We start from the raw sequence: 16,143 nt of genomic DNA on the forward strand, positions 1-16,143 counted from the left end.
TTTTTGCATTTGTTAATTAAAATAATAATGGACACACTCAGGCTCATAGGATTCCATTTATGATGATGTGCAGTTAACCAAAGCAGATAAACTCTCGATATTTAAGACTATAAATAACAAATGTAAAAGAATAACTAGTCATTATGCAATATGTTTGAAATAGTCACTAATAGATTTTCTGGCAACCTTTGAATACACCTGAATGATAAAAATTAACTACAAAAATGTGACAATTTTACTACTTGAATTTCCCTCGGGATTAATAAAATATCTGTCCGTCTGTCTGTCAGTCACTTTTTTGCTTTGGTTGTCTACAAAGCTCAAGAAATAAATGCCAAGATTGCATATAGATAGTACATAGTCCGATGTTTATTCCAATATTCTTATTATTTATCCAAAAATAATGCCTATATCAATCTCTTAAGGTGTTAATTCAGTGCCATAAGCATCTATTATCCAAATACCTGTGATTAAACTACATCATTTTTTAGTTAGGAACAGTATATGGTTCATTTTTTGGATTTTTAGCACCCAACAGCATACATAAGTTGAAGAGGGTGTGTCTTTTTCCAGTCTTCTCACATCCCACATTGCAGAGTTAGACGCGATTTTCTCTGCCTCTTGCTTTTTCTGCAACATTTCAGTCCAACTCTTTGATCCCGTTCCTCTTTGATGGCAGCGAAATCACGGAGAGAGAGAAATCACAACGCAGCCAAGAAAGCAGCGTGAGCCTCATTTACATACGTACAGCACACCGGCCTCGCAAGTATCTGGTACGGTGCGATCACTTGGGTGTAGCCTTTGCTCCTCCAGGTCTGGTTATTAAATATTAATGCGGTGCGGCGCATCAGCTCATCGTCGAGGTATGAGGTGTAGGAAGAGGCTGGGGAGAGGCGAGACGCTGATGTCGGCGGAGACAAAGCTCTTTGTCACTGCGAGGTTTGGACACACACTGTACCAGACAAAGACGCTCTTTCATTTAAGAAGCCTCTGCAGGGAGAATCGCACTAAAAGAGCTGTCGCGCTGGAGTTCAGCCCCCTCCTCTGCCTGCCTGATAATCCACCTTTTCTCTTCTTGAGATAATTCACTGGCCTCCTGCCACGTGGAGAAAAGATCAGACTCTGAGTCTTGAATGAAACCGTCCCTACAGATGGTCCAGCCGACGTTTGTAGTCGGATAGTCGGATGGGAAGGAGAGGGTTTGTCTGATACCACAAGCAAATTCAGCTCTGCACAGAAAGCAGGGTGTGTCTTCTACCAGCATACAATACAGATGCTCAGCTGTCCTCGTGTGCCTTCAGTGCAACACAATGAACGTCAACAGCAGAGCAAATATCCTCCAAAATGAGCAGACGGTCGAATCAACATCCTTAGTTGCAACAAAATCTCAACATTATAACAATGAAGGGAGGCTTTGCTGTGTGACTGTTGCATTACCTTGGTGTGTGGATCACATTCATTTTTTTTTGATAGGGGTTTGTGCACCTGAATCTGTCAGAAGGCTCAGATTTTTCAGTTTCTATTTTAAGTACTTAGTAGCAGAAATGCTCAAACATATCAGCTCTGCTTTCACATTGTCAGTGTGCATTAAAGACAGAATGGAGGCTGCTGCAAACTAAAGACTTGACTGCAAATGTATGGACTCTTTGTTCTCCATACTTTGATTAGAAAATGAAAAAACTGTAGTATTTAAGTGGTGAAAATCAAGTTTTTTAGAAAAAGTAACAGTGTAGAGCTACATCTAAGCCATTTTGATTCCAGAGGTGTGTATTTTCTTGTAAAACAAATGCCTAAATATGTAACTTTGATACACAGGGTTGAGGTTTTAGGCATTTAATCAAAAACTGAAAAGGGACGGAGATTAAAACAGCATTTTGTGCCACCTGCCCTCATCATTTCCTTTTAAATCTCTTTTGTCACATCCCTAATAACAAAATTCCACCCCACTCCATCTCTGTTGTGCTGCTTAGTTAAGAGTGACACATTTATACTTCCATTACCAACAACGCAGTGGATTGTGGGTAATCTGCTGTGCTGATTAATACAGCTCTGATGGGATCTGACAGGAAGCGAAGATGTCAAAGTACTGCATGATGAGATTTGGTTTTTCTGGAGATTGATTGCCCTTAAAATTGCTTCACAAGGAGGACATCGTACGGAAAACATCATGTGACTGAGAAATGCCCAGAAATAAATAGCGTGGTAACGGTTTATGTGACGGAGATCCAGTTTTACCCGGCTCAGATGTACATTTAACAAACATCAGAATAGAAGTATGGTGTTGTTTTGGCATGAACGCCCTCCACACCCTAAACCCACCTCCCCTTCCAGCAGCCAATCAGATCCTAGCATCTCGAGTCGTGTTTACGAGTCTCACGCTACCATGACCAAGCATCAGACCCCGCTTAGACCCTTGGGACGCCGGGACAGGGGACCGAGTGTTTCACAACATCCAGGGAAAATAAACAAGAGCCGAAACGTAGACGCCAGAGGGAAGCTGACACGATTCCTTCCTGACAGCTACTGAAGCAAAGGAATTCCTTCTGCTGTCAACAAGTCGGCGCATTGTGCTGCCGCTCTGTAATACCAGTAATCAGATTATCATCTTCTGGCTGAGTGAGTGGCTGTAGTGAGATTATATATCATGTCTCCTCAGCTGCCCACCTCAGAGAGCGATGCAGCTGCATTCATAGGCTGATAGGCAATAAACAAACTGTAGTGGCATTTTTCTGTCATGAAACTATCTGCAGAGGCAAACTATAAGAGCAGCCTTTGCTCTGATTGCTGTTTGTATCCCGCTCCGGTTAACAGACCTCCTCCTGTCGCGTACAGAAAGCCTGTTTTCACTCCGTTCGTCGTCGAGGCGAAGACGATGAAGTCAGGAAGCGTGGTACAAGTGGAGCTCTGTCGAATGTATATCAATGGTTAGCATTTAGCTGTAATAAGCAGTCATTTAGGTGGAGAGAGAAGCCCAAATAATAGCTGTTCAGCTGCCACCCCGTCATTAAACTCTGCGTCAGTTCTCGGCTGCTCGCCCGGCTGACATTTTAGACATGATGATGATGATGATTGAGGAGTGTCAGCTTATTTTTTACTCCCATAAGCAGTCATGTTCAATAAGAAATGAGAAGAAACGGCCTCAGGTTAGATCGAATCTTATTAAATATTAATAAGATTAAAATGTGCAGATATCAACAACCACTATGATGCAGATCCACTTTGCATTTTTGATGACTTTGTCCACAATGAAAGTAAACTCTCTGCACAAAAAAGTACATTAATAATTCATCCTGCAGCACGAGAAAGAGCCCAAACAGTCAGCCAGATTCATACAGAACTATTTTCAGCAACGAGAAGGTAGGAGTCCTGCAACAGATGGGAGGTTAACAGGGCTGGTGATGACAATGAGAAATCAGCAGCAGATGCTTGTTTTGGTCCGTATGCTCATTGATTCCCTTAGATTTGAGACCAGTAATCTCTCTGTTTGACACCAATAATCTCCTCAGGCTGTTTCAATCCTTCACTTCTCTGTTGTTTGTAGAGGTGCCAGTAAATAAATGTGAAGGTCAACAGACTGTCAGTTAAGTGACTGCTCAAGGACTGTCTCCAAATAATTGTCAAAACTGACGGAGCCGATGTTTGCTGTGGTGACTGGTATAAAAGCAGTGATTAATTATTTAGTCTTGGATATACAAGTCGGGGGGAAAAAGTGTCAGAGTAGGTAACAAAAGCAGAAAGAGCACAGATGTGGTCCTGTTTTACAGTGGAAACAAGCTTTTAACAGCATATTTACAGCTCAGAAAAAGACAGAGAGGGAGGGAAAGAATACAATCTAAAAGCTGAAAGAAAACTTGTTTTGCCAGAGAGACCTCACATAGATGTTATGTATTTTTCATTGCCACGTGTGAAAAACTTCATTTTTGGGGTTTTAAATTAGAACAGATGGCACCAAGTTCAAGGAAATTGCAGCTTAATAGCTTGAAAACATGTATAAAAAGTCATATCATATATTTCCAGCTTGGTAGCAAATGTTCTGCAGCGTTTTAAAACTCTGCTTCCTGGATTTACTTTTATTTTCATTGGTCCTTATGAGGAAATCTCCTGGAGGTCAGAGGTCAGGGTTGTGGAGGCGGTAAAGACTTGTGGAAAAACACTTGTCAAAAGACTCCGCAGTGACGGCAGCAGTTTTGTGAAGCTTCAGTTCTTCTTAACGAATCTGTGGTTCTTATGCACGGTGGTGCTTGTGAGCAAAATGCTGACGTCTGTATGCTAACAGTTGCTAATTAGCAGGAAACGCTACAGCTCAGATTTCAGTTCAATGCATGCTGACATTCTGACAAACAGGCTGAGGTGAAGCAAGTTTACAGCGTTAACCGTCTTATTTTAGTATATTTGCATCAAGACTGCACAAAAATTGTGAACAATAGCTTTATTTTGAAAAGAATGAGTCGTTCTGGAATGATTGTGGTGATTTTGTATTGGATGCATCTAAACCAAAAATAAAAAATGATAATGAAAAAGCTGAAAAATGACTTTTTACTGTTAAGTGCAAACCGTTTGGAACCACTCTCACTCTCTTTGGACGTAATGTGAAGCTTGATGGTGCTGATTTAAATGATGAAACACATTAGTTGTGTGAAAAACACTGCCAACACCTATTTTTGGAAAACCACGGTCCTTTCTGTTGCTGAAATATTTCCATGCAACTGCTGTGCTTTTCTTTTTGCAGCCAAAATTGTCTCTTCAGCGTTTCTCTACTGTTTCTGCTCATTTTTGCTGTGCACATGTGGAGCCTGCATGTCAACAAGCTCCGTGTTTTGTGAGTGAAATGAAAGGAAAAACTCGGAGCATCCAGGAACCCTCATTATAAAATAAATTATACTCTATCAGACCAGACTTCTTTTGAAAGTTAGCCATGGAAAATGAGAGCTGTGCGGGTTTTCTTTTTTTACCAGGCAGCAAAAAAGGTGTTAAATTACCTTATTTCACATTAGATGTACTATGTTGAAGCTGAAATGATCTATTGTGCAAGCCTTAGTTTGCATCATAACCTTTTCTGATTTCAGTGTCCAATCTTTCCAAGTATTTGATCAGCTGTAATCCTGATGTGATGATGCAGCTACAGAAAAAGTCAGAGAATCACAAAAATGATCCCAGTTCATCCTAAATCTCTTCACCAAATTTCACTGCAGTCCATCCAGTGGTTGCTGAGACTTTCAGCCTGGACGGACACACAAAGCTCGGCTAAAAACTAATAAACCTAATGGGAGGTTACATCACGCCGGCCCAGCTGAGGCACCAATATCCTGTGATGAACTGTCTTTGAGCTCTTAGCCGTCTCATGCAGCGTTAGAGCCCCGAGCTGTCTGCGTCTGCCAGATTATAGACCGAGCCGCTGCCTCTTCGCTTCCACTCAGCTCTGCTTCATTTTAGTCTTTGCACTTCCTGGCGTTTTGGTGTCAACTCCTCCATCTTGTGGCATGTGTCTCGCCTCTAAACCCCTCATCCACGATGCTCCTCACTGTCTCCGGCTAATCCATCTCTTCCCTTTTGCACAAGCTGCTCTTTACAGTTCATCATTGCGTTATAGCCGGCTGCCTGGAAGGCATCTAACACAACCTCAGTGCAGTGAATTATCTCCCATCTATCTGCACTGGTGCCTCCTCCTCCATTAATGGATGGAAACTGAGTTTGATGACACTTAAATAAAACATTATGCCTTGTAGACAGTGCTGTGCTGTCTGTTTTAACCCAGACACCCAGATATAACTTTTTATTAATGGACCTGACAGTGTCATAATTCAGTGAATGTGTTATTATGGGGCTCTTAGCAGATATAGTCACAGCGGAGGTGAAGTCTAGTCAGTTCAGGCATGCTTTTCTGCTGTTGAGTGTTTTAGCGAGGGCTTGATAATACTCTGCTGCTTTGTTTTTACAATACAGAGCTTTCAGGGACAATCAGCTGTGTGCCATTTAGGGAGACCAGCGTAATCTCGTGCATTTGTCTTCTCAGTGGGTCGTTTTTCATTTTTATATATATATTTCACTTGAACCTACTTGTAATTAGATAGAATCGGCTCTCTTCATCTATTTTTCTCTTTGTTCTTTTTGCATGATGGGATGATATTTACAAAGAGTTAACTCCCTGATTCTGCTGTTCTCATGCAATATAAAAAAAATGATTAAAAAAAATGAAAACATTGTAAAAGCAATAATGATAAGAATGTTCTGACTTCATGCATTGGAGGTGTTTAATGCTGCAAATACGATATGCAGTGGAAATTATAATAACTTGCTTTGTCGAATCAAATAAAAAGACTCATTGACCTTTAAGTTCCTTTCAGCTATAAATAGCATCTTTGCGTCTTTCAGTACAGTTTTTTCTCTCATTCATTTTAACTGTTCTGTTGCAGCATTTAGCCATTTTCACAACAATGGTTTCTATCCAGAATTCAACAGCAGACAAACAGAATTAGCCACGAAATGATAAACATAGTGACAAACTTATATTCATTACATGAACATAAACAAGCTTAAAATGATTGGTAATGCTGCTATATATATATATATATATATATATATATATATATATATATATATATATTTTTTTTTTTTTTTTTTTTTTAATAATTTATTTGTTTTTTTTAAATTTATTTATTTTTTCTGTAGCTACTTTATATGTAGGTTGGCAATATATTCATGATGTGTTTATGGCTTGTTGCTTTTGCTCAAGTGGCAAAAAATCAATTACTGTTGGTTTAGTGATGTCTCAAAATAAAGATTCCATTAAAGTAGTGCTTCAGAGTTTGCAGCTCTAATGATACCATTAAGTCTTACAGTCGATTCTCCGTTTGTCCACTGCAGGTCAGCCAAGGTAATGTGCCTGGTGTGGAAAGTGCCTCTCTGGCCATGGACACAGAGGAGGGAGTGGAGGTGGTCTGGAACGAAGTGCTCTTCTCGGACAAGAAGGTCTTCAAAGCACAGGAGGTATTGGAACCTTTAGCTACAAACTTTAAAAACTTAAATTAAGCTGTAGTTTCTGAAGTGAAAATGTGTTAATGTGTTAAAATGGAAAAATATGGTTATTTTGGCATCTTTATTTATGTTTTCATTTACTTTCATATGGAGTAAGTAGGTAGAAATAGAAAATTGATTTTTTTCCGGTATTTTCTATACGAATTATATCACAGTCTTAAGTCACAGTCTTAAGATGAAAGTGAATTTCTCTGTGTAGTTTCTGTCATTGCCAGTTGCAGTCTTCTTTAAATGTGTTTCAAAGACATATTCCAAGATGCTGTCCATGTATGATATGCAAAAATGTGGGTTATACCAATAGACAAACACTGGAAACATAAAAATACAGATTGCAAGTCATGTTCTTTCAACAGAGCAGTTTTGATACTCTTGCCAATTATTCTAATTAATTAGTGAACTTTGGCTTTTACCATCCACTTGTTTTTTTTTTTGGCATTTTTGCTCACAAACCTCCTTAAATAATTAAGTGATTATCTTAAGTGTTCCTGATTGATTTGCTGATTGGGCAACTGACTAAATCTTATAGCTTTGTTGGCAAACACTGGAAATGTGAACCAACTCTGACGTCTGTTGTTTAGGAGAAGATCAAGGAGATGTTTGAGAACCTGATGCAGGTCGAACATCCCAACATTGTCAAGTTCCACAAGTACTGGCTGGACATGAAGGAAAGCCAGGCTCGGGTATGACTTTTATCTCTTTGTCCTATTTTTTTTCCAAGCACATACTTGTGATTTAACATTTTTTTTCTCTCCTCCATCTGTCTGCCTCAGGTTATATTCATCACTGAATACATGTCGTCAGGCAGCCTCAAGCAATTCCTGAAGAAAACGAAGAAGAACCACAAGACAATGAATGTGAAGGTCAGCGTTCTTACTCTAGTCACACATTCTTGTGGTGGAGTGTTTGCGCCGTCTGGCTGGTGGTGGCTGCTCGGGGTACTGCAGCGGGATCACCATTCATATCCATATTTCCAGCAGGATTAGAGGTTATGTAACAGAACACCCTGGTGGCTCAGTCAGCTCAGACATACATCCTCGTAATGTTCTGAATTTGAAACCTTTTTTGCAATTCCTCTCATCCTCCCTGGTTTCCATCTGTTAGACGGTGCACATATGCTGTTTTCTGTTTGATAATGCAAAGCCAGAAACAGCAAAAGCTAAGTGTTATCTCGGTGCTACCTGGAGAATAAGGCACAAACAAAGTATTTAAGTTTATTACACTACAGTACAGTTTATCTCAAGTAGCAAGTTTTTTCACATTGCTTTGTTACACTTCATTTTAGGCCTGGAAGAGATGGTGCACCCAGATTCTCTCTGCACTCAGGTACTAATTATTTCTGCAGGATTTTAACATGAGATATGTGTGTTGTCACAGCCAGAACGTTAATAAGACGGTTTATTGTTTTCACTTGCAGTTATCTTCACTCTTGTGACCCTCCAATAATCCATGGCAACCTGACATGCGACACCATCTTCATCCAGCACAACGGCCTCATCAAGATCGGCTCAGGTCTGCTCCCAGCAGGGCTTTTTATGTTACTGCAGCTAAGAACATACTCTGACTATTACCTCACTGTAAATTACCTGATGTCTGTCTGGAATAAATATCACAACTGTGCTTAATTTTCTTTCCACAGTTTGGCATCGGCTTTTTGTTAACGGTAAGAAATACATCATTTTGTTGTGGTAATGTTTTCACTGGTATCACATCTCTACATCAGTTTATTGCATCCCATGAATCTATATTCTCTCTGTCTTCTCTGAGCAGTTTTCCCAGACGCCAGTGTTCACGGTAAAGCCCGGCAACACCGCGATGAGCAGAGAAATCTTCATTTCTTCGCTCCAGAATATGGATGTAAGTGCGATGAGTGGAGTTTGTGTGTAGATTTCCACGACTAGCTTTCTTTCTAATCTATTTTCAGTCATTCTTAATTGAATGTTTGACCCCAGAAAATGAAGAATTCAATCACTACTTTCACATAGCACAATTATCTGAATATTAATCACAATTTTGGCTTCCCACAAATAAATGAGCTTGATTGACTGCAATATTGATGTTTAAAATGTTTGCTTTGCTCCTAGAAAACTCCACATATTAAAAACAGACCTTTGTGGGAAAATCACTTGGTTTCAATTTGGGTATATCAAAGTAATTTTCAGGCACCCACCAGCCTGAGTTGTACTGGTGCAGTAATTAATTAGGCTTCTCTGTGCACAGTTGCATGTGAAGCATTCAGGGAACAGAAATCAAATTGTAGTGTCTATTGATTCGCAGATGTTTAGCAAGTGAGGTGTTATGAGTACAGTCATATTTATATTCTGCCTCTAGGAGAAGCACTGAATTCATGTGAAGAGGAACCTCATTTTAAGTATCATTTTGATGCTGATTTGTACATTAGCATGAATGTAGGACAACATGGAACTGGAAGCAGAACTCCTCATTTAAATGTGAAATTGCAATAAAAGTATTTTGTTCTAAAATCAGTCAATAATCATAATAAATTATCAGAATTAGCATTTTTGTGATAATTTTGCAGCCCAGCTTTATCACTGTAATGTAGCTCATAGCTTCACATACGCTGTTGAAAGCAAACAGAGAAATGTTGCACTTGTATGCTACCTTTTTCTGTAGTGACAAACCAGATACGACTTTTGTATCACTGTCCATCATTTCTGTAAGCATTATGTGCAGCAGAGCATTATTTTGCAGAGCTGGCTGCCAACAACAGCAAACAGAAGTGTGAATTTTGTAATCTACTGACTGTAACTGTCAGAGATAATGTGGAGAGTGTTGCATTTATTGGAGCCACAGTGAACTTGATTAGCCACAAATCATTTGTAGCATTCCGGATGAATTATTTGGAGCCATTCAGTTGATCGTTTGTACTGACTTTAAGCTCTGCTCTTTATGATTTTCCCCTGTTAAGAGGATTTTGGGAAGGACATGAATATATTTTTCTTTTGGGGTAAAGTTTTCCTTGAAATTTTCTATATTTCACCCTCTTCTTCTGTTTCTCGTTTTTATTTCCAGCTGGTGAAGATGATTATGCTATAGATATTTTCTCCTTTGGCATCTGCGCTCTAGAGGTGAGGGAAACAGATCTATAAGATTTTCATCTTTCTATATGTGCTTGTGTGTATTAACAGATTATTTTATACCTCTAGATGGCAGTACTGGAGATCCAGGCCAATGGAGATACTGCTGTGTCCAAAGAGGCCATAGTCAATGCAGGTCAATCTCTGGAAGACCCTCTCATGAGAGTGAGTCTCAAAAATACTTCATGTCCTCATTAAACACTAGTTCAGGCAAGGAAACATGGAGACAAAGTGTCCCACTCTGCTCTAATAACACTTGCCAACCCACGCCACCTTGCTTCTGGGTTTATTTCAGACCCCATGCTGGGACTTTGTGCAGTTTCAGTGTGTTTGTGTCAGTAAAACATGCCAGGAATTAAATTGAGAGCACTCAGTAAACTGGGTCACACTGTGCAGTTGTGTGCTTATGTGTTGCCGTTGCTTTTCTGCAGGAGTTCACTCAGTCTTGTTTGCGCCACGAAGCCAAACTCCGTCCAACGGCTCACGACCTTCTGTTCCACCGAGTCTTGTTCGAAGTTCACTCCCTCAAACTGCTCGCCGCCCACTGCCTCATCAACAACCAGTGTGAGTTGCTCCTTGCCGCAAGCTGTCCACTCGATGCTCATTTTTAGACCCTAAATCGATGTTAAAAGTTTTCATTTTAAGCCTGGAAGTTTTAAATCGCACTAAAAGCATCTATTCTCAATGATGTTAGAGAATCTGGATATCACATTACTCCTCTGCTATAGGTCCCTGCTGAAATGTCAGTCTTTTTTACACTTTAAGGTCTGGAAAAGATGTGGAAAAAATATTTTAGAAAATCTAACTGTTGGTTTAATCACACTCTCTCACATACATTGGATAAATTGTTGCTGTTTGTGTATATTCGAGCAGTTTATTAATCCCCAAACTATATTTTGCATCTCCAGATTTGCTTCCAGAGAACTGTGTGGAGGAGAAAACCAAGTCATTTGACCCCAACGCTGTCATGGCAGAGATTAAACACGACGACAGACAGGGAGTTCAGCTCAAGTAAAGTCAAATAACTACCTTCTACCTTTAGCCATCTGTGATTATTCTGTAACATGTCAAATGCAACACTCACTGTGCCCCTCTGTGACTTTATCCTGTAGGTATTCCCATGTATCTCCTCTGGAACTCGACAAGTTTCTAGAGGATGTGAAGTAAGTGGAAAACATTATATTAGTTGTTCTGTATCAGTAGTTTTGCTTTGATTTCAGCGTGAAGTTGAGCATTTTGTCCTTCCCTCTCTTCAGGAATGGGATTTACCCACTGATGAACTTTGCCTCCACTCGTCCTCATCCCGTCCCTCGAGCCCTGTCCTTGTCTCAGGAGCAGGTTGAGACAGTCAAGACGCCGACTCCTGAACCTCAGGAGACGGAGACGAGGAAGGTCAGCCTTTCAGATAATATGTGAACATTGACTCAGTCTGCATTTAGCATATTTTACTGCCCCTACTGAATGTTTCACTACAGTATAAAGTCTTGCACCTTTATGGAAACAGCACAACCATGACTAGAAGTAGAGAGAACTAAAAATAGTCTTCTGTGCAGCATGACACAGTTATTATGCCCTAAATCATCAAAAAATGTCAGCTGAATTTCTCTGATTCTTTATTTTACAAAAATTGCAAAATAACCCAACAAAAATTGCAGTCATTTACAGCATTTTTCTAAGTGCCATCACATGTTAGCAATACGTGACAACAAATGCGATGAACTGTAGGTATTTAACTATTTATATTTATAAATTGCATGCATACTTGTCTCCTATCTGCTCAGTGCAGTCACATCCTGCAGTTCATCCCAGTTCAGCTGAGTCCCTGAATGTATGTTACCAATAGCTTCAGGGTTTCTCTTTCTTTTTTTTTTTATAGTTTCTGACTCAGTGATGTTTTTTTTAAAAGATAACATGCCTTTCAAACCAATCAATATGCACTGTACAATAAGAAAAAATAACAGTATGTCTGTGTGCGTCTGTTATTTTTTAATATACCGATTTTTGGTCACACAAAACACATGAACTGTTTCATACTTCACTGGGCCTTCATTTTCTGTTCTTGTTGCACTTTCTGTCTGTTTTCATTGCAGGTTGTTCAGATGCACTGCAATTTGGAGTCAAATGAAGAAGGGACCAAAACTCATGTGAGTCACACTGTATTACAGGTACTTCGCCCATTTCGGTCCTAACACTTCAGTTGGGCTCTGAATAAAAACAATGTTTTGGGCTTTTTGTCAGTAACAATGAAACCCTGCTGATGGTAAAACATGAAATCAGCTTAACTTAATTTGACCTTTTGATCTCCCCTCAGCTCTCTTTGTTTCTGAAGATGGATGACAAACTTCACAGGCAGCTTAGCTGTGACATCCTTCCAAGTAAGTTGACATCAGCTGTTTACATCAGTCTGTCAAGGATGAGGCTGACGCTATTCTACATCTTATTGTCTACAAATTACATAAAAACACTAGAACTAAATAAGCATCTTGACTTCATGGCTTCTGGAAATGTTCTACGGCTCTCAGCCCCATGTTCTTTGGGCCAGATTCATGCAGTGTCAATAAAAAGTATTCACCCCCCCTTAGAAGTTTTTGCCTTCTATTGCTTTTCAGCATTGAATCATGGTCAATATAATTTGGCTTTTTGGACAAGAATTTACCAAAAAAGACTACTTCATGTCAAAGTGATAACAGATTTCCACAAAGTAAGGCCAATTTCTTAAAAATATAATATGTAAAATAAGTAATTATATTCACATCCTTCAAGCCAGTATTTAATAGATGCCAGTATTCAATAAATGCACCTTTGGCTCCATTTCCCAACTGTCATGTTGCAAGAGGATCATGAATAAACAGCCCGTTTCAAGTCCAAATAATACATTTTTGTGTAAATTCTAGTCAAAAGCACCTATTTTAACTGACCATGATTCAATGTTGAAGAGCAGTGAAACAGAAAACTTCTATGGGGGGGATGAATAATTTTTTATAGGCACTGTACTTTATTAAAAAATGGTCTCTATTTTGTACATTTTTAATATTACAAAGAAGAATAAAAAGCACATTTGTTGGGGACTATTTTCTGCTGTAGATTTATTGCTCTTGCATTTATAAGAGCAGGACGATAAATGTGGAGTCAATTTAAAATATTGAAAATAATTGTATGTTGTAATGAAGGATTATGTCACCATTCTGTATCTTTTATATGTTAAAAATATTTAGTCAACAGTGGAGCTTAAGTGTTGCTTTACTGTTTAATATTACAGTAATTTTTGCATTCATTTGTTGTTTTTGGTCTTTTGGAAACACAAAACTATGATAAATCACTACACTTTTTAAAAATGACACCTTGGAATTGATTTTATTGCAGATCTTTCTCACTGAAATATTTTTTGTGAAACTTTCAGCGGACACCTCCAAAGACCTTGCCAGTGAACTTGTTCACTACGCCTTCATAAATGAGGTAGGTGCACGAGCTTCTTTACTTTCCTTTTTAGCAAACATCATATAAGAGATTAAACGTGTTATGTTTCTTATTGAGCAATTACATGTATTGATTTTGATGCTGTGCAGGAGGACATTGAGAAGGTTGCAGGGTTCTTGGAGGATGCAATTAGCCGACACCGGGTCCGAGCGCTCGCCTCTGGGAGCACACAGTGAGGAAGGGGATCATGACAGCGGCTGGCCCGGACTGAGGGGCCCGGAGCCTCGACCACATAGATGGAGAAAGGAAGTCAAAGGGCAGCAGGCAGGATCACACAGTCAGGAACCGAGAGAGCAGAGGGAGCTGACCCATGCTGGGGACAAATACAGATGGATGCTGAGCCTAAACAATCCCAGTGAGAAGGAGGAAGAATGCCGGTGCTGAGAGAGAAACCGAAGACACCTCTGGTTAGAGGACCGGAGGCTACATGGCTGAGACCAGCGACCCCACAGAGCAGTGGAAGATTGACAAACTCCCTGTTTAAAAGGGCTATCATGCCTTAAGAAATCTTGACGGCTTAGTTTTTCCATAATGCCACTATTCAGAATGGATGTGTTTTACTTACAGATGCAGCAGCTGTATTTTCAAAAGTACGTTTTATTGCTCAAAGCCTCATTTGCACTCCAATGCCCACTTTTACTGGTGATTATTGACTTTGAACAAAATCATTCACTGAAGCCTGCCTCCCTTACAAAACAGAACCGTTTATTTCAGTTTAAGGAATTTAATATTCCATCCTCCGTGCACTGTTAATACTCAATCATTCGACTTATTTATTTCTGTTTATAACTGTGAACAATAGAAGCATTGCACAAACCTGTTTATTTTTTCTTCTTTTGCTTCATGCTTTTGACCTGCAAAGTAACACACCTGACTGCAGTGTTGGGTTGAAGGCTACTTGTCATGCAGCTAACCATGCCACGCCTACATGTAGTGATGAGCGGGGAGATGATGCCTCTCTTTTAGCCTGTAGTGCTCTTAAGGGTTTTCCTTGCGAAAGTGTTTTTGAAAGCCAAAGACTTGCAAAGTGCCTGATATGGCAATGTACTTTGGACAAAAAAACCCCCTAAAGAAACGGCATCGTACCCAACTGAGCAATCTGGAATTGAACTCATTTAGGTTGACTCAAGTTTTAACATCACGTGCGATCTTTCTTTCTATGAATTGGCCTGTGTGAATTTTAACATGAACTTGACACCCGGTAATGGCAGCTCCATTAAGAGCTGCAGCTGCTGTATATTGGACATTTCTATCACACCATAATGCTCTCTGCTGCAGTCAGTATTAATACAGGAAGAGCTGCAGCCTGTGTGCAAAAATTTGAATACAGCAGCACGTGGTTTAAAAGCAAAGTCCTGCATAAATGATAGGAAGGGTGTTGAGTGTCTCATATAAAAAAATTTAATAACAATTGCCATAATGTTAATAAATATCATTGCTATACTCATTTTTGTAGTATTCTCCCAAACCATCTGAGGATATTTGTTTTGTGAATAAGTCTAGAGGTCTTTGAATGGCAAAATCTACCCAAATCATTAGAAAACCTATGATTTAAGAACTATATTATGTCTGTAATGTCTAATTAGTGCTATTATGCATAAGAATTTAGCTTTTTCCATCAGGATTTTCATGAACTACAGATGTGAAAAGAACATTTTTGAAATATTTCAGTTTGAACATGTTCATTTTGCCAGATTCACATCTCCTGTGCTTTTATTTCCGACAATATCAGTGTGAACTTGGGAATCGATTGTACTGCAGCCCACACAAAGACGAAAATAGAATACATAACTCCGCCAGATTTTTCTGGTCAAGAACCCAGTCTTGGAAGCATTAAAAAAAACAACCATTTGGGTGGATTTTTCCCTAACAAAACTAGACAGTAAATGAAAAACAATAGAGAATAGTCTGATCAGTCTTCAGCAATATACTTTTCTCTATCAGACTTACTTAGCTCTGCTCCATTTGTTTTTCTGGATCTGTAAGGTTCTAGTTTCTTAACAGTTACACTGCTGTACAGTCATTGCTTACAGTACTTACTACTATACTCTGTGTCATGCCTACTTATCAGTGTGTTGCTGAAGACAGAAGCCCTGAATTCTCCCCGACAGTCAGGTTGTGGTGTACATATTTGTTTCTGACTATGAAAGGGGCTTACTTTGGACAGACTTTTAATTCAAAGCAGTGCCACTATTGCTCTCATCTGATCTCGTACGCTGCATGTCTTAATAGCCTGCAACCATTCAAACCTTTGCATTTTGCCTTTGTCAGTCACAGTTCAGTTCCAGAGGAGACCTGACCAAGAAAATGAATGTTTAGAATGTGCAAACATAACAAAAAAACATCCATATCAGTCTTATTTTTTTGTCAGATGGATTATTTTCTCGTGACTCTGTTAAAGGAAACTTGCCTTTGAATGTGTTCTACTTAAACCTTGATTAAATATTGTAGCTACTGCAACTAAATACATGACAATAAAGGAGATGTGACATGTTGGTTCTGTGTGAAATTATTTGGCTTCATACATTTACAAGAT

The 16,143-nt window shown here is 39.3% G+C and overlaps 1 protein-coding gene across 2 annotated transcripts in view; it reads left to right on the forward strand.

The window, feature by feature from the left end:
* Window positions 1-16,103, forward strand: part of nrbp2b (nuclear receptor binding protein 2b) — a 46,405-nt gene extending 30,302 nt beyond the window's left edge. For both annotated transcript variants that reach the window (XM_023285352.3, XM_035955225.2), the window contains exons 2-18: window positions 6,865-6,987; window positions 7,614-7,715; window positions 7,806-7,895; window positions 8,318-8,358; window positions 8,450-8,544; window positions 8,672-8,695; window positions 8,803-8,889; window positions 10,066-10,121; window positions 10,200-10,295; window positions 10,562-10,694; window positions 11,039-11,141; window positions 11,243-11,293; window positions 11,387-11,522; window positions 12,221-12,274; window positions 12,442-12,505; window positions 13,531-13,586; window positions 13,697-16,103. In XM_023285352.3, coding sequence (XP_023141120.1) covers window positions 6,865-6,987; window positions 7,614-7,715; window positions 7,806-7,895; window positions 8,318-8,358; window positions 8,450-8,544; window positions 8,672-8,695; window positions 8,803-8,889; window positions 10,066-10,121; window positions 10,200-10,295; window positions 10,562-10,694; window positions 11,039-11,141; window positions 11,243-11,293; window positions 11,387-11,522; window positions 12,221-12,274; window positions 12,442-12,505; window positions 13,531-13,586; window positions 13,697-13,783 — 1,398 coding nt within the window. In that variant the 3' untranslated portion in view covers window positions 13,784-16,103. The remainder of the gene's footprint in view (window positions 1-6,864; window positions 6,988-7,613; window positions 7,716-7,805; window positions 7,896-8,317; window positions 8,359-8,449; window positions 8,545-8,671; window positions 8,696-8,802; window positions 8,890-10,065; window positions 10,122-10,199; window positions 10,296-10,561; window positions 10,695-11,038; window positions 11,142-11,242; window positions 11,294-11,386; window positions 11,523-12,220; window positions 12,275-12,441; window positions 12,506-13,530; window positions 13,587-13,696) is intronic.
* Window positions 16,104-16,143: the final 40 nt, after the last annotated feature.

The sequence above is a fragment of the Amphiprion ocellaris genome, chromosome 22 (genome assembly GCF_022539595.1).
Source record: "Amphiprion ocellaris isolate individual 3 ecotype Okinawa chromosome 22, ASM2253959v1, whole genome shotgun sequence".
Lineage (NCBI taxonomy): Eukaryota > Metazoa > Chordata > Actinopteri > Pomacentridae > Amphiprion > Amphiprion ocellaris.